Below are 25,028 nucleotides of genomic sequence, written 5' to 3'. Positions count from 1 at the left end.
TGTGTCCACAACCTGCTGGAGGAAGTCAAGGTTGGGTGGGGGCTCCAGAGTGTGCTGAACAAGAGCTTCTGGTCATCATGTCATCTCCTGGTGTCTCATCAGGGACTTCAGGTTTGGGCCTCATGATCCTAAGGAATTGCTAAAGAATGTGGACGGACCTCAGAACCCTTCCCAAAGGCTCCATGTTCTTGGACTAGGTGTTGAGCGTGATCTTAGCTCACAGATGTCAGGACATCTTGTTATCTACCAAGGAGAAAAAGAAAATAAATCCTAAAGCATAAATTTTTTAAAAATGGGAAAAGAATGTCCCAACATGGGGTTGGAGCCTTGCTGTGGAGTGGCCCTGGCTCTCACCCCAAGCTGTTTGCCATTCATGGCAGATTCCAGTTCGCTCTTGTTCTGGGTGACAGAGTTTTGGGAAGTAAGCCTTGGGTCTTATTCTGGCATGAAATAATTTGATAGAGCCTGTTTCCAAAGGAATTAGCTGATGTGTATTTGAGAAATTTAAAAGTAGGTGAAAATACCTTTGTTTTGGTTAATACTTAGATTCTCTTCTTCCAGCAATTTTCAGGGCATCAGAAGAAAGGACTTTACTCTGCACAGAGCTGCCACTACACTGCTCTGGCAAACAAGAACTTTGATAGTGCCCTGTTAGGGCCTGCAGTATGCAAGCACTCAAAGATGCTGGGAGGGCACTTTAGGAGGGCTTGGTTATTTAGAGGGTAGGCTCCTTTGTTACTGCTATTTGTCATAGAATAGTAATACTTCCTTTTATTCTGTAAAGTAGAGTGAGGTAGCACAGGAGAGGAAATTACAAGTATGCCTTCATTGTCAGACAGGAAGAAATCAGAGTGTGTAGAGAAAGAACTATCCCTGATTGTCTTAGTTTTGTGACTAGTAGAATATCTGATTTTCAGTATCTTCTGTATTTTTACAGTGAAGTTTTGAGTTTTTTATTCACGTGCTTGCTGTGTTTTATTTACTAATTTTTTATATGTTAGAATTGTAACAGTAGACATGTATTTTTTATAGGTGAACATCATTCCAATAATTGCAAAAGCAGACACAATTGCCAAGAATGAACTGCACAAATTCAAGAGTAAGATCATGAGTGAACTCGTCAGCAATGGGGTCCAAATATATCAGTTTCCTACAGATGAAGAAACAGTTGCGGAGATTAATGCGACAATGAGTGTGAGTCCTCAAGTATCATGGGGATACCTGGCTTTCCTGGGAGCTTGTTTTGGCAGCTGCGTTGCCTAGGGACCTGAGGTCTTCAGTTTGGGTTCAGCTCCATCACCCTTAAAGCCTGTGCTTCAGTTTCCCCAGCTGTCATGGGAGAGTTAAGACAGAATTTCCTTTAAATCTCTGGGAAGGAAATGCCAGTCTGGCTTATTCAGGAAAGAGATCTCTTCTTGTTTCTGGTGGTGTTGCCTCTGCTTTGCTTTGGTGGTTGGCTCCTGCCTACCCTTTCCCCTCCATACAATTTTGCTACATTTTCAAGTCATTAGGTAAATTGGCAGTTGCAGGTACAATGTCCACATCATGGAGAGAAACCATAAGGAGATAAGGAGATGTGGATCCCCATTGTTCAGTGTGTGCTTTGAGGGTAACCCTCACTGCTGAACCTGCATCCTGTCTGCTGCCACCGGGCCCTTCCCACTACCTCATGTGTCTCCTAGCTCTGCTGCATCTGTTCATTTCTTGTTTCATTTTGAGGATGCGTAATTTCTATAAACACATCATTCTTTGTGTGCCCAATAATGATTGTTGGAAGTTAGGATGTAATAGGACAGATGCCATAAAGATCACCAACCAGATTCCTTTAAAAGAGCTGAAACTGAGGAGAAAGAGCTGCAAAGGAATTGCTCTACTCTGAAGTGAATGTGTGACTGATGGAAGAAATGCCTTGTTAAGTACTAGTTCTCATGCCACGTGGTTGGTGGGCAACAGTTCTGTTTGAACCTATTTAGAAGTTCTGTAAAAGGTGGTTTTTACACAGGTTAAACTGAATAATATATAGAATCTCCTCTATCCCCCAATATTCTTTGCTATGAGTTTTGAGAATTTTACAGTCTTAGTGGCACCTGATACTTTTGATTTTATAGAGCACTTACTGTTTCCCAGAGACTAGCCAAGGCTTTATGCATAACCCTCAGAACAGCCTCATGGGTAGGGGGTAGCTGTTCCTACCTCAGGTGAAGAATGTGGACTGCATAGCCCTGGCAGTGGAGGAAGACTTGAACCCCGCCAGTGTGGCCCTTGAGCTGACACTCCCACTCTTGAGAATTGGCACCACGTACACAGAGCAGTATGCATGTCTCATGGTGTGTCTAGAGCTCCAGCCAAGGTGCCATGTGTATCCTGCTGTAGAACCAGACATCAAAATGAATTCCATCTGCTTTCTCATTTTATCCTTCTCCATCTTTCTAAATAATGTTTCATGGTCATGAAACTAAATTTGTGTTAAACTTCTTGGGAAGAAAATATCCATGAACTTTTGCTCTTTCTTGTTAACTTAATGGAACTGAGGATTGTTGATGTTTCAGACTAATCCTGCCCTTTATGAAGATGTCGTCTGCTAAGCCCTTTGTTGCAGACCGTTCTTCCCTGCTACGATGCCATCTGATGTGTGAAAGTGAAAGTTTCACTGAGGTTGCTTTTGTTATATAGACTACAGACATTTCCTTGGTCATTTATGCCAGAAAGTTGGCTGGAAAAGTCCTTTTGCTCTTCAACTTTAAAGAACATGTTTCAATTTTAGACTTGGAGTTAGGGAAAAATAACCCGCTTTTATTCCTACAGAGAGAGAGAGGAGCTAGGAAATTAACTACCTTGAGTAGTGCAGAAGGTACCAGTGGGCCAACGAGAGCCCAGGGAATTCTTGACTTGAAAAAGACTTGCTTCTCAGCTTACTGCAAGGGAGACATGGGACTAGGAAGGAGTCCTCGAGAACAGTTCTCGGAACAGCTATTCCAAATTCCCTTGTTCTTATAGAAAAACACACAACAAGTTTTCTCCTCTACCCCTAAATGTGGCCACAAGTACCCTATAAACCAGTGTTAAAGAATTGGTTGTCTTGGACATCATCTCTGCTTAAGATAAATGTAATCTTGGTATTAGGCTTGAGTCAATATCTTGGGCTAAAGTATGTTTCTGACTTGAAACTTTTATAGTGATCATGTGTGTAAAGCGGTTCCATTCATGAGAAATACAGTATGAGCTCTACAAGTGTAATTTAAGATTTTCCACTAACTGCATTTAAAAAACAATGAGAAACACAAATTTAATTTTAAAAACTTAATCTAATATATCCAAAATACTATTATTTCGGCATGTAACCAGTGTAAAATTGTTGATGAGATATTTTAAAACTAGGCTTTTGAAATCCAGGGTGTATTTTATTGATAGTATATCTCAATTCATGTTTCAAATTTTCATCAGAAATACTTGACATTATATTTTACAAAATTTACAGTTAAAAAGCAGATCCACATATTTATTTTATTCCTAATATACTTTAAGTATCCAAAATGTATTTTTCCTTTAAATTTGCATCTAAAGTGACACATCTGACCTTTTTGTTTGTTTCTGGATGATTGGAGTTTGAGGCCAAGTGAAATTTAGTCCTACCTAGCAGTAAAGTTATGTTGAATGGGAAAATATCTTATATGCTTCCATTGTAGAGACAAATTAGTTAAAAGTAAATTAAAAAGTGAGTTTCTTAGTCCCATGTCATCTTTCTTGGTACTTATAGGTAGAGCGACTGCTGTGGTGGATAGCATGTCATCACTAAAGCACTGTACAGTTGCCATAACCTAGCAGTTTCCTTTGGAATCTCCCTGATGGCAGATGTTCAGTATTTGATTGTAGGGGTGGGATATATGAAATGCATTAAGCAAGCTAGAGAGTCTTCTGACTGTTCTATGTGGCCCCTTGTGTAGACAGTGGCGACATCTGCAGAGGGGGAGAAAGAGGCTGGAGCAGAAGCAGCCTTTTATGCACTTTAGAAAATGACCAGTGTTGTCTTCTGTTGCAGGTTCATCTCCCATTTGCAGTGGTTGGAAGTACTGAAGAGGTGAAGATTGGCAACAAGATGGCAAAAGCCAGGCAGTACCCCTGGGGTGTGGTGCAAGGTATGTCCAGCATGGGAAAGGGACTCATAATGAGAGCCTGTGGTGACGGTGTCTCTGGGTACGCTTTCATCTGCTTTTCCAGCTAGGGTAAAAAAAGAAACAATAAGCAGATAGCAAGTAGTCAGTAGAGAGAAGTAACCACCACACTCTAGTGATGGTAAGCAGCTCCATAAGATATTGGGCTGTGTAAGGTAATTCAGTATCCATTTCTAGAGAGGGACAAAGAGCTCTCCCCTAGGAGTTTGAACTTGTGGTATCCACAAAATATCAGAAAGCTAAAAAAAGATTTCTTGTGAACAAGAGGGTGCATGTTTCTCCTTTATCTTTGGGAAAGTTGTCTTTCAAGTAAATGCTGTTTCAGTAAGTATCCAGGAATGGGGGATGCCTTTGGTATTTAATAGCTGCACTCACAGTTCCCAACAGTATGGCTTCAGAGCAAGTGACATGGAGTTTGTGCCTACACTCTGCTGCTTCTCTTTGGGATTCAGCTTGCTCACCAAAGCTGGGCTTTTGAACTGCAAAGCAAGAGTCACAGTGCCTGTTGAGTGTAATGATGATGAGAGTAGGGACGGGATTTATAAAGCTCCTGGCCCTGAACCTGCATGATGTAGGCAGTGAGCATTGTCATCAGCAGGGCACATGTCAGAGAACTCTTCTTAGGGCACAGTGCCAGGGAAGCCAGTGAAGCATCTTCAGATGGCCCTGAGACCTCAGGGATTTCATAGTGATATCAGTGACATCTTGAGAGCATCACTTCAGGACGTGTCACCCCCCCCCCCAATCTGTTGCAGTGGAGAATGAAAGCCACTGTGACTTTGTAAAGCTACGAGAGATGCTGATCCGTGTGAACATGGAGGACCTGCGGGAGCAGACACACGCCCGGCATTACGAATTGTACCGGCGCTGTAAGCTCGAGGAGATGGGGTTCAAAGACACTGACCCTGACAGCAAGCCCTTCAGGTATGAAGGCACCTTCAGGCAGGTGTCTCTCAGGCAGTGGCAGGGTGCCTGCTGCCTGAGGGAGGGGGTGAGTGGAGTGGCTGAGTAGGGGTAGGGTATTCATGGCACACACAGGATCACCAGGTATCGTGTTAACTGCTTGGTTTGTGTGATCTCAGCTAACTGATGGGGTGAAACTGCAATTGTAGGCAGCGCTTCCAAGTTCGTCCAGTAGTGACAGATGGGTGAGATTGAGTCCTCACTCTGTGGCTCCTGAGCACAAACTCTTAACTGTCCTGTCTGCGGAGCACAGATGCTGACCTGGGCTTTTACTAACCTATGGCTCCTAATTGCAGTTTGCCTTGTATATGTTTGCTGAATAGGCTCTCTCTTTGGGGCTTGAACTTCTCAAGCACTTTCCAGCTTTCAGTGGTCCAGGACAATTCTTAAAGCAACAGGAGCAGGGAAGAGTATACAGTCACTGATGGGCAGAGACTCAGTGTGCTGAGGGGATAGAGCTAGTGCTCCAGCAAGTGCCAAGTCCCTGTCAGAGCTGCATGATGGGGAAAGGGTTGACAGGTCTGGGGTACTGGGGCCCACACCAGGTGTGGGCTGCTCCAGTCATGGTGAAGTCCTGGCAGAAGGGAGGACAATGGAAGCAGTTTAAAAGGAATTTGAGATGATGTGAGGTGTTTTTGAGCCTGGTGCCTCTTCTCATTGGAACCCACAGTGCGTGTGAACAAACTATTTTGCTCTTCCTGTGTGGCTGGTCCTAGGGCACGCCACAGAACTGAAGTTGTGTGTGCCCAGTTGTTACTGGTAGCTTGTGCCCAGTGTGAGCAAGTTGTGTCTTCTGCGTCTGAGCTGCCTGTCCCGTCCTGTCCAAGGAGGTTTGTTTTCTCAGAATTGCTCTGGGAGTGTTTCGGTGTAGTAAGTCCTCAATTCATGAATGAGTTCTGTTGTGGGAAACGTTTGTAAGCTGGTTTTGCTTGTAGTCCTGCACACTGGGTCTTGTGCAGCACACCTGTGGAACTTCACTGTAGCGCGTGGGGTGGGCTCTGCCAGTGTGGTTTGCAGGCCTCTCAGCACAGGTGCTTTTAGTGAGAACAAATGCAAACCCCAGACAAAAGGCTGGAACTAAGCAATTAGCTTCAGGCCAAGTCTCCCTTATGTACTTCTGCTCTGGGAGCTCCTACAACTGACCACCCTCAAGCCTGTGAAAGGCACTTTCTGGTGCTGGAGGTTGAAGACCTTTTTGTATTAACAGTGACACTTGAAATACGTTTACCAGAAAATAAAGTCAATATCAATCCTTCTGTAGTTATTACAGCTGATAAAGATAACCTGTGTTTGTGTGTGTGTGTGTGTGTGTGTGTGTATAGAAAGGCTGCATTTAGTATTCACAGAGTTTGTTTTCTGCACAGATGGAACAAAGGAGCTGCCATAAAATTGAATTTATTTAGATCCTATTGAGAAATACTGAGCTAACAGTCAGGAGTCTGAATTCACTTGCTTCTTAGCCTTTTGGCTTAGGTCAAGTGAGGGAGTCTGAGTCCAAGTCCTGGCCCTGCTACTTGCTCACATCCCTAACCCATCTGGGTCAGGTCAGGGGACGAAGTCAATCTACTGAGAGGACTTTCTATAGAGGGCCATTTCTTCAGACCATGTGATCTTCTCCCTGCTGCTCCCAGAAGCTCATACAAGCTTCTCCCAGCTTGTACATTTATTCAGAAGTATCTACAGACCACAGGATAAATGAATGAGCAAGGGATGCTTCCATAGAAGTCTATGAAGACAGGTGGAAGTGCCCCACATTTGGTCTGTGGCTGATATTTCCCAGTATCCACAAACCTTGGTGGTCCGATCCTGATGAGATCATAAACTGGAGCCTGTGAACTGCCTTTAAAAGTTAGATATGTGTGACTGAGTTCATTAGAGGTAACTTGCCACTCATACTATTAAGAACCTGAATTCAGCACAGCCATGTTCTGGCATTTATGGAATTAAAATCTGTGATGCTACCCTTATCTGCCTGTGATCAACAGGAAGTGACAGGTGGGCCAGGTCCCCCCATTTGGGGAAAACCAGCCTTTCTGCCAGGGGAACTAGGCTCCTTAGGCTCTTGATAGCCTGGGTTGCTGATGATTTCCTGTTGCTGAAGGCCTGTGGCCTGCCTTGTGGTCTTGGTTGCTGGTGTTTTAATGAAGTCATCTCTGTAGTAGCAGGGTAAGTGCCCCCAGGAGGAGGCGGACTGTGAATGAGTAGGCCCAGCAGGGCTTCCACAGGCTTGGGAAGCTGCTAGGCAGCTGCTGCTCTGCGCTTCCTGTCTTCAGTTGCTTAAGGATCCTTGGGAGATGACAGTGAGGACACCTACTTTTAGAGAACATGTTTTCCACTTCCCTGTTTGGTCCCATTTTTACTGGCCTTGACTTTCATTTTTTGATGATGAAAAGGCAAAATTTATATACTTATAAATTTATGACCAATATCTTTACTCTTTTCCCTATGTAAGAAAAAAACATAAATTTGAGGCTTTTATAGGTAAATGGATGCAACTAGACACTATACCCATAAGTGAAATAAACTAGACCTGCATGTGTAAACATTATATTGTCTCCCTAGTGTGAGAAACTGAAACAGTAAGTAAGATCCAAAAGATACAGTAGATACTGTGAGAGGGAAAAAATTGCTCAAAAGGAAAGAGCTGGGGTAGGGAAAATATATGCATACACACACAAGATAGCTAAGCTAATTGTACTAATTCTGTTAGTTCATGGAAAGGAACAGTTGGTGTGCTTATATTGTTTGATCAATTTTGCATGCCTGTATCTGATAATCTGAGTAACTATTTTAAAAATAACTATGTAATATAACCACTGTTAATTTTCCATCATCTTGTTATGAAATCCTATATTGTTGTTTTGTTTTCTTTTACTAAATGTATTTTTATGTTAAATGCATTAAATGTATTTTTATTCTTTTAATAAATGTATTTCTTTCATTAAAATTTAAAAAAAGAAAAATAAGACAGGGAAAAGTGGACCTTCTACAATTAAATACCTCTGTCCCCTCAATAACTTGGACTAAGTTTTTTGTTTAGACTGGAAATAGTTTTTCCTCTTTCAGAGATATCACTCAAGACTCAGTTCCCTCCCACTGTGGGAAGGATTATTTGGAACACCAAGTTGGCTTTGAATCATACATCTGTAGACAGGTTTCCCTGTCTTGGAAACCATGACTTTAAAAAGACTCAAACCTTCCCTTGAGGACTCGTCCTGTGCACCTGGGACCATACTGAGGCAGGTGTTCCTGCATGAAGGGTGGTAGAGCTAAGGACAAGTAGAAGCCACAGTTGGCTTTAGGGACCTCCCAGAATTTCATCTGCAAAGTCACTAATCCTAAATGACCTTGGAGAGCATTTCTGTTTTGTTTTTAAAAAATATGAAGTTAGGGTAAGGATGGAGGAACGTATTTGAAATGCTTAAGATTATATTGTTCTGAAAGTAAAAGATTTCTGTTTGGTTGTGCTATGAAGTTTGTCCTTACCTTTGACATGCAGTGTCTACCCTGTGTCCCTTGCATCACACTTGTGTTGGTATCATTTTTATAAGGAAAAAGTGATGGCCACATCTTGTATGTACCACACAGTGGGAGACAAGATGAGGAGACCACCAGCAGGCGAGTCCATGGAGTGCTGGTGTCCTAGAACCTGCCTAAATTTAGAATTCTGTTGTCACCAGCTTTTGGCAGAATACAAATGCATCCAGATGTCAGCAGCTCTTTCCTGCTCCCTGTGTACTTCCCCAGCTGCTGCCCTGTGGCCTTGGAACCACTTCCACCCACCCAGATCACACCTGGCACCCCCGCCAGCTCCAGGTCCCCTCTTTCCCTGAACCGCCTTCAGAGGCTGATCCTGTCTCCCTCTAGCCACTCCTTGCTGCTTTTCTCCTTAGCCACTATTGCTCTCACCTCAGTGGCCTCAGCTCCCACAGCTCCTCCCACCTCTCTCAGTCTTACCTCCTCCAATCATGGCAGGTGTCAGGAGCATCCAGGCCACAGTTCACTGGCTGTGCAGGGGAGGGAGTAGAGTGCCCAGCTGAGTGAGGCAGTCCGGTTCTGTCTCTTAGTGCTGTGAACCGGCCAGGTTACTAAATATCCCTGTGTCCCAGTTCCTTCATCTCTAAAATGGCAGGGGATAGATAACTACATTATTGACTATTGTTAATATTAAATGAATTCACGTGTGGAAATTGCTCCATTAAAAATCCTGGTGGGAATGGTCACCCTTGGACATGTCCTGCACTAGATGGTTCCATCAGATTTGAACAGGAAGAGAATTATGACGAAATAAAGGATCTGTGTTCATTCTCCCTTTTGTTGACTTCTATGAAAGCAAAACCTTCCTCTCCTGTGGGCTGCTCATGAGAAAACTAGAAGATAAGGCCCTCAGATTTAGACCTACCTAAAACCTCATAGAATAGTTGCAGATTTCTCCTTTAGAAAAAAATTCTAAGAACTGTAATTTAAAATTAATTTTGAGAACTAAAATTGCAAATGATGTGAGTACTTCAGATATTTATGGGTGGATAAATAGAATAAGTTCTTTCTGACCTGGGATTTTATGCCTGAAAACATTGCTGAGGGTTTCTGATATCTGGAGTATTGCTCAGTTGGCAGAACCCTGTAAATATGACTATGGGTGCTGCAGTTGTGCGTTACTTGTCAGTAACTGAATGTAGTTTTGACCCTTTGGTGTAAAGTTTCAGGATATCTTTCTCATATGCTGCTGTCATTATCATTTTCCATGTCAGAGTTCAAAAGCTGGCTCGTGTCCTAGGGTGCAGTGATGGAATTAAGCAGTGGTATTGTTGAGCCTGTTCTCCTCTAGCCCAGGATGTCAGAAGTACTACCAGGCTCATGCATGGGGACTGTCTTGCCAGTGGCGAAGCTGCCCCTTAGGTTTTCCATGATATGGGACACTCCGGCCTGGGCAATGGTTCCATCATTGTCCATAGCACACATCTTCTCCAGTAACCTCTTCTTATGGTTTGCACTGTGCTTTGGTATGTTTTCTCAAGCTTTACCACACTGGTCTGGATCGATGACTGGGTCATGATCATAGTTTGAAAATACACCTCTGGAGCATAAATTAGGTTGTGACTGGGACTAGATAAAGCAGAATCGTGTTTATAGTTCTCAGTGTTCCAGGTAGCAGTGTTACTTCAAAAGGTTTCCATGATCAAACAGTCTGAGTTCTAAGTTAATCACCTTAAACAGGTTCTTTTACTAGTTTCTCTGAGCATTAAGACAAGCAGTGGTTCACTTTGGGAATCACCGGGAAGCATTTCAGAACAGTCTGTTTCATCACAGCTAGTCTGAATCAGCCTCTCTAGGAGGAGGCTTAGGAACTGGTATTTAGGAGAATACACTGAGATGTGCCTAGGTGGTCCTCTTGTGCTGCCAGCTTGGGGCTTACTCACTACCCATGTGAGTCCCCTCAGAAAGCATGCATAGCATTCTTCCCTCTTTGGACTTTGGAACCCTGTGTTCTGAGACCTTCTCTTGAAGCTATCGTATGTGGTGATCTCTAGAACATGTGTTGGGCATTGTTTCTGTGAGAGGTATCTCATTGTTAGAAGAGGAAGACACATTTGGTACACTAAAGTCAACAGCAACTGAGTTTTCTGTAAGATTTCACAGCAGGAACAAATAAGTTATCCTGAGCCTTTTGTAATTCTGACCTGAACAACAGGGGAAAATTTACTACAAGCTGATAAAATCAAACTGATATTGTTTTATAGTCTATAATCAACATAATCCTGTATCTCACAATCAGCATCCAGATCTTGAAATCCAAATATTGCTACTATTATTAGTAACATCATCATGCTCCAACTTGGTTTTCTCTTGTGGGCTAGTGTGAAAGCTGCACAGAACTCTGGAAAATCAAGCCCCAAGATGGTTCAGGAGCAGGCAGAGTTGGCAGGGTTGATTGGATAACTAATGGACGCATTAGATTCGTGTTCCTATACAACTGTTGTTCTAGGGAAGCAGAGATAGAAAAAAAGAATGGAATGAGAGTGCTAGCACCTTACAAAACATCAGCAACTGTTTGTATTATGTATGTGTGAATGGGGTGATGGGTGTTTTGTTGTTGTTTCGTTTTTGATTGTGTGACCAAAGGCACTTTCTATATAAATATCTTTGTTCTGATTTAGAGGTAAAGCTAAGTCAGTGGCATTTAAGGTATTAGGTTCTAAGTTTTGTAGATAAGAAGAAAACATAAAATGAAAGTAAAACTCCTCTCTGTTCTATTTACAATTAGTAATTCAACTAAATAGCAATTTTCTACACTATGTTTAGAGGCAGTCTTATGTCTATAGTTTGTTCACCTGATTGGGGGCTGGAGAGAAATGAGGGGAGTGAGGAGGTGTTACTAAGCACTGATTAAAGGTCAAATCCTTGTGCTCACTTCTGCCTGCATTTGATTGCGACATCCCAGGAAGGGGAGTGTTTCTGTGTTCTGTGTCGACTCCTTATGCATTGGGAAGCTTGGATAGGCTGTGCTTTCCCAAGATGAGTCAGTGATAGGACAAGAACTCAAACCCTAATCTGACCCCATGCCTCTCCATTTTACCCTGTCCCCTCCCGTCTTCTTCACTTCAAATCATATTCAAGCCAAAGCTTTCCCTATGTGAGTATGTGTCACACCACACCCAGCTGGTTCGCCACACATGTTAGTATTTGCTGCATTGTGGCCCCTGACTTATTCGAGGTTTTGATATATTTTTCTGTCCTATCACAGCATAAATGAGACAATGTCATTTTATCTGAGCTTTGATTGGTAAACAGGAGCTTCATCTATTTTTGGAAGTAGATGGATAGAGATGATATGAACTTATTATGCAATTTAATGACCCTGTCTTTGGTTTATGGAATTTTAGTCTTCAGGAGACGTATGAAGCTAAGCGGAATGAATTCTTGGGGGAATTGCAAAAGAAAGAAGAAGAAATGAGACAAATGTTCGTTATGCGAGTGAAAGAGAAAGAGGCTGAACTTAAAGAAGCAGAGAAAGAGGTAAGCAGTCTGTCCTCTTTTAAGGGACAAAAACTTAAAGAGATTATTTTATGAATGCTTTGCATTTTATAGCATCTCATGCTGGTCCAACAACTTTCTACATGCAGTTTATCACAAGCAGCACAGTAAGCTGGCAAGAAAAGCAGGCAGATACTCTTCTCCCCATTTGAAAGAAGACAGACTATAAAGGCTGAATCGTTTTTACAGTCACATACCTAGTTAGTAGCTAAGACTAAAACTATAAGCTTTCTAGAATGGATCAGATAGTCTTTGCAGTGCTCTGTTGCCTCAGTTTATGAGTCTTGAAATGTGAGGTTCAGGATTCTGGGACCGTTATCTTCATCTGTCGCCAACTCTGTGGGCCAAGCAGCACTGTCAGCGGGCAACAAGTCAGAGCGAAGTCTGGGCCCAGGCGTCACCCCTGCAGCATGCACCCCTGTTCCAGTGTCCCTCTAAACCTCCCTCAGTCCCTTTGCCGGGTCAGATTCACTGCTTCCTCAAAGGTTATGTGAATGTCACCCCAGTAACCCTCGTCCATTGTGGAGAGAGAGAGAGAGAGAGAGAGAGAGAGAGAGAGAGAGAATGCGATAAGCCTGTTTCTGCCAGTTAGTAATGAGTGTTTTTCATACCTGACTTTTAGCTCACTGCTTTTGTAAATAACAAGTAAGTAATTTTCTCATTATATTTTTTTAAAAGGCTGTTGAAACTTAAAGGATATTTGAATAGCTAAATACTCAAGATGGTTTTACTACAGAGAAAAGAAAATCGAGCTTTCTTGCCTGTTGCCTTTAAAAACCAAGTGGATAATGATTTAGAATTATAAGTAAACGTTTTTCCTTTCCTCCGTGGATTTTTTTTTACTTACAAGAATCTAGATTTTATCGATACATATATGTATATCTATCTACATTGTAAAGTTTCAGAACTAGTGGAAAACTTAAAAGCCTATATAACACATATGCATTAACTTTGAATAATAAAATTATGACCGATAATGACTATAGTCCTTTTCATAAATTGCTTATCTCTTATACCAGCAGATTCTGCTTAAAGAGAAATTTCCCATAAAACTGTAACTACTTATTTTGAAACACATCAAAGCTTATAGTGGCAATTATTGTGAATCAGAGCCACTAACATAACCAAATTTTCTCTGAGCTCTGAAGTTCTCACACCCAGTTTTCTTAAACCCTGGAGTTGGGTCCCACCATAAGAACCCGAGAAGATGATGAGGAGCCTTGTGGGCTGGAGTAGTGTGCATTCTTCATGCCGTGGATTTAGTTGTCTGTTGTCTTTCATCCTTTTCCCTGCTGGAATGGTCTGTGATTGTACATGACAGAGCCTGTACAAGTAGCCACAGTGCATACACCTCTCTTCAGTGTGAAAGTATAGCCAACAAACCACAGTCAGAGAAAAATAAGGAGTTCTTTTGACAGCATATTTGTGTTTCTAATGTATCTCCTGGAGACGAAAAGCCATTGATTAGTTCCTATAGGACACACAGTATGTGGTCTCAAGCATGGGAGAATGTTTTGTAACCCACTCTGCTGGATCGAATCACATACACACCAGCCTCTCAACTGTCCTGCGGGACCCACCAAACTCTGGGGCTCAGTTGGGGCAGGCACAGTCACCTTCCTGAGGTGTGTTAAGTGCTTCTCTCCTTGTTTTTGATTTTGATTGTGATTTTTTTTCCCCCATGCTGGGGATCAAACCATGGCCTCTCCTGCACACTGGGCAGAAGTATTCTACTACTGAGTAATATCCCCAGCCCATGCTTATGATCTACTTAAATTCAATCTGTTAAAGACCATACGTGTCTCAATACAGCTTTATAAGTTTAATAATATGTATGTGAATGTAGATATTTGTATGTGTCTATAAGTAAATATAGTTATGCATGTTGAAAAAGGACCAGAAATACAGAACCACTTTTACCATGAGGTTGAATTTTTTGTTAGGATTGTGGATAATTTTTATCTTCTCCATGGTCTTTTAAAGTGAATATAAATTATTACTGGAAAGACTGTTCAAGGAATTTTTAGTTCTTTTTTTTTTTTTTTTTTGTCTTTATCGGTACCAGGAATTGAACTCATGACTGCCTGCTTGCAAGGCAGGCGCTTATGCCACTGAGCTAAATCCCCAACCCCGGAAATTTTAGTTCTAAGGAACTCAGTTGACAGGCCATGGACAGGTGAATACTTCTTGACAGTGTAGCCTTGTCCCTGCAGTGATCCAGCAAGATGATGCTTTACTCTGGAAATGGAAGCAAATGCAGCCACATAATGCGCGTTTTGTTTCTTAACTGCCAGGCTTCTCAACATTCTCTGGGGTTCTTATGATGGGACCCAACTTCAAGGTTTGCAAGAAAACTGGGTGTGGGAACTTCAGAGCTCAGATTAGGTAAAAACTTGATTATGTTAGTGGCTTTCATTCACAATAATTGCCATTATAAGCTGTGATGTATCTCAAAATAAGCAGTTATAGTTTTATGGGAAATTTCTCTTTTAAGTAGAACCTGCTGTTATAAGAAACACTGCTCTCTATCAGTAAGATTTTTATGCTCTCAACAAGCCTGTCTTTGTCTTCTTCTTGCAGCTTCATGAGAAGTTTGATCTCCTAAAGCGGACACACCAAGAAGAGAAAAAGAAAGTAGAAGACAAGAAGAAGGAGCTTGAGGAGGAGGTAAACAACTTCCAGAAGAAGAAAGCGGCAGCTCAGCTACTACAGTCCCAGGCCCAGCAGGCTGGGGCCCAGCAAACCAAGAAAGACAAGGATAAGAAAAAGTAAGCAGGTGTCTCCCTCTTTATTGAGGAGCTCTAACAGTATATTCTCCTTGCATGTCTGGTTTCCTATTTACAGACTGGACACTGGTCTATTACCAGAAATATAAAAGCAAGTATTTTTCTCTACAGTGCAGGGAAGATGATAAAGGTTTTTAAAGTATTTTTAAAGGGTACACAAAGATTAATTTATAGAACTTGACCACATTGATCAAGCAATCAGGACTGGAGTAATGTGTCATCTCCTGTAGCGTCTTCCACTCCAGCACTGTAGGATTCCTCAGAGAAGACAGGTTTCTTTCTCTTCAGTACCTCGAAACATAATTCTCGTGACTCTTGGTAGAGAGCGTCTAGGTGCACAATGTTAAATTTATTTTTCTCCTCTATGTTGTCAAGTGTGGCGAGCCAGGTACTGAGTCTTGTTCCCAGCCTGAAGCATTTATAAGGGATGCTAGTGGTCGCTGGTTCTCTTCTCAGTTCAACAAGATGTTGAACTGTCTTATTGTAAAATGCAACCAAAGTGCCCATCTAGTTAACTTAGTTCTGCCACCCTTCAAGCCACACCAGTGCCCACGTAGAGCATTTTAAAAGACATCCTTGGTGTCATGTTTAAGGGATCAGGGTCTGCTCTTGAGGGAGTCACCTCTCAGGATACTCGAGTACAGCTATTTGAACCAGAGGAAGTGTGAACTTCCTTGAAATTCTTCTGGGATTTGAAGCTTTCCTTCAGATGACCCTAAGAACTAGAGTGTGCAGTTTTACGGCAGCAGCTGTTGGTTTGACAGTAAAGATGGTGATAAAAGACCTTTGAAGCAGACATCACGAGGTCCAGGAACAAACCCTCAAATGCCACTCTCATTTGTCTGCTTAACTCCCAGCTTGTTTCAGGACTCTTGCTCTTCACCCTTAGATACCAAGATTCCAGGGAGAGTAATAAAAAATGTTGGTGTTCAAGCAGTTAAGGAATCACATTCTTTAAAAACATAGCACCTAGGCTTGAGCCCCCGCCTGTCAGGAAGAAGTGTGTGGGCACTGCTCTGTCCACTTAGTCCTGTTCATGCGCAGGAGACTCATCTGTAAGGAATCCGTGATATAGCAAAGGAATACAGGCTCTGATGTACAGGCTATGACACCCAGAAATTAAACCATGCTGCACACACTGACTCCAGGCTCTGAGGCAGTGGGGAAGAAGGCAGGAGAGTAGCCAGCTTCTCAGAGTAAAACAGTAGTTGGTGTAGAGGTGGTGTGATTTTAATTTGGGCTGGTTCAAGCCCAAGTGACTCAAGGAGTCCAAGGGCCCAGGCTTGGATATTCTGCATTAATTCGGAGAGAAACAGTTGCCTAGCTGATGTCAGGTGCAAGAAAATGCTTCACAGCTCTTCATGTTGGAAGAGCGTCTGGCTCTTACGGGGTTCTCAGTGCACAGGTCCTGATTCCAGGGACTCCCAGGGAGACAAGTGAAAGCCATTTAGCATCACACCTTCAATCCAGACTAGTCCAAGAGAAGAACAAGTAGTGGTGTGTGTGGGGGTGTGAGTGTGTGGGTGGTGTGTATATACATATGACTGTTGCATGAATGAAAGAATAAAAGCTGTCAACTCACAGCTTAGGAAACCTGAAGTCTAGGTTTTCTTTCTTGTGCTTAAAAGTACAAGTTTTAAGGCTAAAAAGGTTTATAGAGGACCAGCAATGTTAAGAGTATTTTATGAATGCTGGATGTGCCTTTACACAATAAAAATATCAAGAGCTGATCAGTATTGTGCCTCTTTAAAAAAATCTAGGAAGAAACTTCCTGCGTAGGGAGGTTTTTCCTTGCCCTTGTGAATGTGTTCAGTTACATTCTTCCTAATGTACATACAATGCTTTGAAAGTTTATGTGAATTCAGTGTAAATTCTATTTTAGCCTTATTTATATATTCTCATTATTAATAGCATTAGATGTGGTCATAATAGTCAACCAGGGTCTGCGCCTGACAGTGACACACATTCCTTGTGCCACTTTTTAAAGCTTCTTAGCCTTTTCCACACTTTTTAGTGAAAGTGTTGGCTATGGGAGGCTTAAAGTATAAAAGAAAAAAAAATCACCCTTATTGCCAGTGGCAGGGAAAGGTTTTGGTTAGAGAGGATAACACAAAGATAGGAACCAGGGTAACCAGAGCAGCACCTGGACTGAAACTCATAGGTGTGAGGATAACCACAGAGGCCTCTGGGGAGCTGGCTTTGTTCAAGGCAAAGTTTACAGGGAAGCTTATTTATTCACCTGCTGTGCTTCCACCTTAGTGGCTTAGTTTTTCTAATAGTTTTAAATTCTCTTTTTTCCATTTTAATGATGTGCTTCTTTTTTTTTTTTTTTTAACATAGATAAGGCTTTATATTTCTCCTTAACCTGTAGTAGCATGAGAATCTGTAACATTTCCTAAGATTCTAGACAAGGTAGAACTAACCCTGGCACTGCCATTAGCTGGACTCCATCCCTGCCATCTCTGGCCACCAAGTCCCTTTGCTTGCTGTGGCTGCACCACAGTGCTGGACAGCCCAAGCTAATGTTGTCCACTGGACAGTGCTCATCTGTTCTGAAAACAGTTTGCCCAATTGCCAGTAGGCTTTCCTGGTTAACATGCCTCTGCCCTAAAAGAAAGCTTTCAAATTTATTGTTTAAAGCTGGCTATGGTGGCAAACACTTGTAATCCCAGCATTTGGGAGCCTGAAGTAGGAAGATCACCTCGAGTTCAAGGCCAGTCTGAATTACAGAGCAAGACCTGGTCTTGAAAAACAAAACAAAACAAAACAAAACCCATAAAACTGGTGTGTAAAAACTAAAGTTTACATAACCATCTCCTCATCTGTTTTTCTAGTTAAAATTTTTGCTAAGGAATAACATTGCATGTTTTGAGTTTGACTAAAATTAGATATATGGGTCTTGGGTTTGGCCTTGATTGCTTTGTAGCTTAAAGAGGGGGAAAGCTCCTGGCATTGCCATGCTATCCTATGTAACAATTGCTCTTTTTTTGTCCTTCCCAGCTAGATTAGTAGTATGTCCTCCATTTATCCCCAAGCTGTTCTACACCTCTTCAAGTCGTTTATTCGAAGGTATTTATGGTATATTTATTCTCTGACTCCTTCAGCTGTTCAAAAATGGAAGATGATGCTCCTAGTCAGTATTCATGTGATACCCATACCTAAGAGAAAATGGTTTTGTGTTACTTGAGAAAACAAAAATCAAACAGTAATTCCTTCTGTGGGAATATACAGTGGTTTCAAGAAGTCACTTGTGAATTCTAAGTTTCATGCAAATGGAAACTAACCATGTGTTCCGTAATTAAATATTAAATTTGCTTTTGCTTGTCATGTGGAATAGCTCAAGTTTTGATTTCAATTTCTGTCAATTCCATAATCATTGCATGAGCATTCACCATCACTGAATGCTGGTGCTGGCGCTCCTTTCTTTTTAATTTATTATTATTTCTAACTTTTTTGTTTTGTTTTTTAACTTGCAGTGCAAGCTTCACATAAAGCCTGGCAAGCCAAGGATGTTCCCGCATTCACCTGCTTTTGCAGTAATAGTGTACCTCTGCCATCTGTGTCCTTTGGTTTTATTTTGTTGTTTACCCTTCCCCAAACACCAGTAACTCTTAACTTGTTTTGCTGAATGTTGTTGGGTGGTGGAAAATGATAGTACAAGGGAATGACAGCCAAAGCTCTGTGCAGCTGGACTTTTTTCTGGAAAGTAAATGATTGCCTTTAATGCCTGTTCCCATTGGCAGCAGAAAGCATGCCTGTTACTTGTATGTCGCTTTGGATGGAGGAAAGTGGGGTAAAATGCTGCCTGTTCATCTGATGTGAAAACTTCTCACCGCCTCAGCAGCTGAACTAAAACCCTCAGTAGCCCTGAGAACAAGTTGCATTTCTTGATTATTAATCCCCATGATTGCAGTCGCTGGACTCCGAATCTCTCCTCTACACCAACTCCAAAGTAAGGTAGATTTGTAGGTAGGCAGGACACTGGTAGCACTGTTGATGACTTTTACTCATGCATGGATTTTTCATTTTACATTAACATTCTTTGCCCTAGCTTGTGCTCTGTTCACTTGGGTTGAGACTCATCTGAAGACCCACCTCTCAGAGCCTGGCTACATGCTGTGACTGATCATGTTTACCAGTGTAACTTTAATCCACTCACAGATTCAGATCTCGTTTCTTAGTAGAATACTCTTCCACCAAGGATAGTGGGCACCCCACAGCCTGCCTACTGCTTGCAGTAAGAAATCTTTCATAAACACATCTATATTTGCTCTCAGTGGGCTGAGGGGAACGACCTTACAATTGATTACAGGCTGTGGTCACCTTTAATACAGTTTTTCACTAATCATGAGAAAATTGCCACAAAGACTTCAAATAGAAAATTTGCTATAAACCATGTGTCATCAGTGGCAAATTTGAGAAGATCTTGTCAAATTTAAGGTCCAACATATGAGAAAGAACATGGGATGGCTCAAGAAAGTCAAAATTTCAGCTTCACTTCCAGCTTTCTTGATGGTATTTGGAATCTGGTTGTCTCAAAGGGATTTTCCTCTCTTGGCCCCTCATCATGGGTAGTTCCACTTGTTCTCTGTGTTCTAGAGCCATCACCTCACTCAAGAGTAGGCCTGACTCAGTGCCAGGACGTACACTTCCTGCCTGGTTGGTATCGAGAGGGGCGTGGTTAAATCTCTCTTCCATGCTCCCTCTTCCTGATGCTTGATCCTGCTGCAACTAGATCCTTCGCTTCCTCTCTAGAGCACCTCCTGTTGTACTTGAGAGGATAACATTCTCACGAACCCAGTATTTTACCTCTTCCTTTTCAGTCTGACTTTCACTAGTTACAAGTAAACAGATGAGGATACACTGCACCTCCCCTCTCCCAATATATACTTTTAAAAAGTTAGGTTTTTTTTTTCCTTCCCTTTGCTCCCAGACATAGGGAGGAGAAAGAAGGAATGGTCATCCATAATGTAGACGTCATTAGGCAAAGTAAGAAAATGGTTCACTCAAATGGAGACAAACTGGGGTAGAGACTGCAAACTAGACGTGGCAGCACTGTGGTCCTCACAGGTTGAGGACCTGTTGGATCAGTGTTTTTGTCTTCGCTTTTGTTTTTGTAAGACCTCCCAGCTGTAGAGCAGTCAAGTGCTAGCTGGCCTGCTGACTCTAACCCTGGGCTGATTGGCTTCTATGCTGGGCACCTCACAAAAGCTTGAATACTTGTGTTGTATGCTTGTTCCAGTCATTGCTTGTGTGAGCATTTTTTGTGCCTTGTAATAGAAAATACACTTTTAAATTCTATGTCTTGCATTTCTAAAAGCTTTTAAAATTGAGCCTAGCAACAAAAAGCATCCAGCTGACTTTTTGACTCCAAGATTACTTATTGATTTTTTTGCATTAAATTTTTCATGGCAAAATAAATTTTATGGAGAGTCAGGGAATAAAAAGTCAAAAGAAATATAGAAGCTTTTTTTTTTTTTTTTAATATGTTGCTTCTAAACTTTTCTCTACCCCTGCTCCCTAGCCCGTTAGTTTGTTATTGCTGCTTTTTCTTTCTGTATCTATGCCTTTTTTCACAGTAGTCCTTGGCTCTGCACGGAATAAATGATACCCTCAAATCTAATTGGATGTGCTTTCGCCTTTGCATGTAAGTACAGTAGTAAGAAATCTTTGGGATCTTTCTGACTTTCTAAAATCAAATGGGATGGAAACTTTTTTTTTGAGGGATATTTAGGGAGAATAGTGTCTAGCTTTTAAATAAAAGCTAAATCTGTCTAAAGTGATCACATTTATATATTTTTCACAATTTTTTTTCCCACTTCTTAATCTCATTGTGCAGTCAGAAATGACTAATCCAGCCTGTGTTCTGCACAGTGCTATGGGCGTCCTTAGCTATGACAGAGGGTCCTGGATTCTGACTATGTAATGAGGCTAGAATGAGAAGCGACCATCTTCTATTGGAGAAAACCAAGAAGACACTTGCGCTAGGCTGTTTTTGTGATCACTACATTTTGGATCTCAGTTAATGGCCTCTCCCTGGTGCTGTGACAATGGTCACTTTTTTTTTGGCCAGATGGCTCTGGCTAGCCTCTGTTCAAGCATAATGACTATTTTTCTGCTTCTTCTGAACTGTAGAAACTTATAACAGTGGCATAGACTGTGACCGAGAAGCATTTATGAGAATTTATTGGCAGTTCAGGGGGTTATTTTTGCAGCTTAAACTGTGTAGCAGTTAGTCCAGGTTTTCTCCAAAAGGACATCTCAACCTGGGGAATTTTTCATGTAATGCTGGGCACAGGCTTCTGAAAATCCTTCTCTACTTTGTGATTCACCAGCAGCAACACATTCTCTGTTTCTTATGCACCCCACTGGAACAGACATGGTTTCCTGTTCGTGACATAGCCTTCTGTGTTTGACATACAGTGTCCAGTCAGGCGTTTCAGCTCTCTCTGAACCATATCCTGCTCTTTCTGTGTGTTCCCACCAGAACTGTCCACTCCAGTCCCTTGGTTTTACTATTGTCAGATCTCAGCTTTCAAAAGCCCTGGCTCTGGTGGCAGGACACATACACAATAACTCTTTAGTGGGATTATCACCTACAAGATCTAGTTTGTATGTAGGTATGAAGGGGATTTTTAAAAAAAATAAATTGAAAAGTAAGCTGTGAACAGCTTTAGAACTTTTGTCTATTTCTTAATTTTAAAATATGCTGATATGCCTTAAACTGTAGTTCTAGATCCTTGTCATTTTGCTGTTTGGAAATAACTGGTGTTTCCTAAAACTGTTATGTAATCTACTTTCAGTGTTAATACAGAATTGTCATATATGTAAGCTGCATGTTAGATGCTTGTCTTTTTTTAAGAACTAAAATGATTGTGTTGATGTGAAGCGTATTATTTCTTCAAGTATGCAAGTAGTCACTCAGCAGCCTGCTGGGTGATGTGGTATCTGTTAGGGTAGCAGTGGTGAACAGGTAATCTATGCATACATATCACTAGTGCCAAGATAAAAAGCGGGGAAATATATTTTTACCCAAATGTCATATTGTGTGCCCTTTTGTGAGTTCTTTTTGGTCACTGCTTGATACACTATTTGTACAGACACATGCTTACCCCATAGGGAATGGATGAGGGATGGCAGTTTTTCCTGTTTTTTCACCTATTATCATGGACTTCGGATGCTTCCACTTCTCCAAAGACATGCGCTGTGGTGTCCTGTCTCTCCCACACTGCCTGTGCCACCCTTGCCTGCCCGCCCCAGACCTTGGTGCAGGGAAAGGAGTCATTCTCTAGGGAAGGACCCCCCTCCTCTGCCTCGGGGCCCATCAGCACTGTGCCTCCTGCCTCTCTTGGTCACGCCGTCCCTTTAACTGACACACTACTGTTCTTCCACAGCTTGTTATAGAGAAGCACTTTTTTTTAAGCTTTAAGAAGCAAATTTGAATCTGAACCTTTCTTTTTTCTCTCTGTAGCTTCTTCTTTATGTAACCATCCCGTTGACAAGCCCTACTCTCTCCTAATGGACATAGAGCATTAGAAGAGCAGGAGCTGTCTGTCACACGTGTTGGGGAAGAGTTACCTCATTTCCACCATCGCCTCCTGTTCTTTTAAAGTCTGGGTCAAATAATGCACTGCTGTTTGTATTTGTCAATGTCCGTTTACAAACCACCAGCTGTGGTGGCTACTGAAGTGACTCCACTACCAAAACATAATAGTAATTAAAAGGAAATTGGGTGAAACAGGGAACTTGGGCCCAAACCCAAGATTTTATGCTGGAATCCTCTTGCTTAGCTGTCATGTCATTGAAGCTGCTGATCCAAGAACTTGTGGACTGAAGAGAGCATGTATCCCTAGCTTGAGGTGACCACCACCTCTGGGACAGATGGATCTGTGGTAACTAGTGTCCTGTCCCATGAACACTGCTCTGAACAGCCTGGGTGGGCTCAGTACCATCAGGTCATGAGATACGGGCAACATTTTTCTTCCTTCTGTTTTGAGGGTTGTTTTGGTGTTTGGGATTTTTTTTTTCCTTAACATTCGCTATTGCATGCACAGAGATGGATGCAAATTTTTCTTTGGAGTGTCCTATTGATACAGTGTCTTTATTTTTCAGCTGACCATCTGCCTCTTGAGAGAGAGAAGTGGGCATCCTTTAAGTTCGGGAACCATTGTGGTTTTATTTGACTGTGTTACCTGCATCCCTTATATAAGTTGTTTTGGAATCAGGATTCTGCTTTTTGTATGGTTATTCAAACTTTTAGTACCAAAATTATGATAATTTTAAGCTCACTTCGAGGGGAACGTAACTGAAGTTGAAGTCACAAAACTGTTTTAATACGCTCTCCTCACCTTAGATACAACAAAAGGAATCTCCCTTTTTGTTACTAGGATTTTGATCTACAAGTCTTAATCATGTTTAAAATATGCTAGTGTTGGGTAGATGATTTTTTTCTGCCTCTGGGGCTCAATTTATATTTAAAGATACCTTAAAATAACTTTCTGGCCCATCCCTGTCTTTATTTATCATTAAGCTCTGCTTTACCTTGCGTCCATGGTTTTTTACTGGGACCCACGAGGCCTTAACCATGAGAAAAGAACCTCATGCAAGCACATAACATCTCCCAGATCAGCATCGTTAACAATGTGTCCAATTCATTGTCTTCTCAAAGTGGCTAAGGTGGCTTTATGCACATTACCTGCAAAAACCTGCTGGAATTAAAGCATTCAGGGATCACTTAAAATACACCACATCCATATATACTTATGCCAGTTGAGTTTGTGATTCCCAGTGCTGACCTGCTCATTATGAGTCAGATTCAAGGCTAGGTTACTATAAGTAACAGCCAACTCTTGAGTAGTTTTTATAGTCAAGGGACAATTTTTAATCTGTTGTATAATCACGTATTTTATGTCATCTTCCAAATTCATCTGGGGCAAACACCTTCATTTTTCACCTACGTAGTGTGTAGATCATAAAAATATTATTCATGGCATGAGTTGGATTTGGTCAAGAGCCTTAGGAACGGGCAAAAAAGGCAACCCCTGCTGGTGTAGGGTAGTGAGATGAAGCAGAATCCCTGCTGCTTTGATTGCGGGAAAGAGCTTCCTTAGGACAGTTTGATAAGCATGCTGCCAACAGCTTTTTTACTTAGAAATATTAATAAATGTAAGTAAAGCCACTGTCATCTGTGCCATTGAGTGATCAAAACATGAATGAAGAGCCATTTTCTTCATACCACACCACTGAAGTCCTGTGATATGAGCAGTCAGGAGGGAAGTACACTCTGATGCTAGACTGTGTTACTGTCTCCTAATTTGAACATGTAGGTTTATTGAAACCACTGTAGTCACTACTTATAGTTTACTCAGATTCATTTTTAGTATTTTAATATCAACATTATCCTATCACTCATTTTAAAAACAATTTTACCCACCTTGAGACAGGGTCTTGCTCTCTTGTCCAGGACAGCCTTGAACTTGTTTTGTAGCTCAGGCTGGCCTCTTGTCTCTCAAATGCTGGGGGATTTTGTTTAAAAATGAAAAGATAGTGTATTGGTCACCTTCTCATTGCTGGGACAAGCTAGCATAAACAACTAAAAGGGGGAAAAGTCTATTTGGCTCCTGCTTTCACAAGTTTGAGCCCATGGTCAGGTGGCTCCATGGCAAATATCATGGCAGAAGGGTTTGGCAAAGGAAGGCTGGTCACCTGGGGCAACCAGGTAGCAGAAAGGGAAAGAACTAGTGTGAGAAGGTCCTAGGAACAACATTCTCTCTCTGCACCCCCAGGGCCGGCTTCCGCTGGCTGGGTCACCTCCCGCCTCGCAAGAGCCCACTGAGCTTTGAGCTCCTCTGTGGGTTGTCCTGCTGATGAGGCCAGTGCCCTCACGATCCAGTCACCTTCCAGTGTCCGCATCAGTGAACCTGAGGCTTTTGGGTTTCAGTCTAAGCTGGAATGGAGTTCTTTTTCTCAGTAGAGAAATGTGTTCTGACATTCCAGTTTTTCAATAACGGTCTCCAATAAGAGAAAAGGTAAGAGTGAACACTTCATTGGAACAGCCTGTTAGGGCAAGTTG

The 25,028-nt window shown here is 41.9% G+C and overlaps 1 protein-coding gene across 12 annotated transcripts in view; it reads left to right on the top strand.

The window, feature by feature from the left end:
* The window catches only part of Septin11 (septin 11), a 90,041-nt gene extending 65,906 nt beyond the window's left edge, over window positions 1-24,135 (top strand). For 2 of the 12 annotated variants that reach the window (XM_013141317.3, XM_013141324.3), the window contains exons 5-11: window positions 1,033-1,194; window positions 4,040-4,136; window positions 4,928-5,096; window positions 12,020-12,152; window positions 14,751-14,938; window positions 20,536-20,603; window positions 22,428-24,135. In XM_013141317.3, coding sequence (XP_012996771.1) covers window positions 1,033-1,194; window positions 4,040-4,136; window positions 4,928-5,096; window positions 12,020-12,152; window positions 14,751-14,938; window positions 20,536-20,560 — 774 coding nt within the window. In that variant the 3' untranslated portion in view covers window positions 20,561-20,603; window positions 22,428-24,135. Of the gene's footprint in view, window positions 1-1,032; window positions 1,195-4,039; window positions 4,137-4,927; window positions 5,097-12,019; window positions 12,153-14,750; window positions 14,939-17,956; window positions 18,026-18,432; window positions 21,999-22,427 lie in introns of those variants that run through there. The other 10 variants (XR_010046947.1, XR_010046946.1, XR_010046948.1 and 7 more) reach the window with 10 other exon arrangements.
* The last annotated feature ends 893 nt before the right edge of the window (window positions 24,136-25,028 follow it).

This window comes from Cavia porcellus, unplaced genomic scaffold, assembly GCF_034190915.1.
Source record: "Cavia porcellus strain 051 isolate PalLab524CR breed Dunkin Hartley unplaced genomic scaffold, mCavPor4.1 scaffold_4, whole genome shotgun sequence".
NCBI classification, from domain to species: Eukaryota; Metazoa; Chordata; class Mammalia; order Rodentia; family Caviidae; genus Cavia; species Cavia porcellus.
The sequence above is the reverse complement of the archived record's forward strand: the minus strand, read 5'-3'. Positions and strand labels throughout refer to the sequence as shown.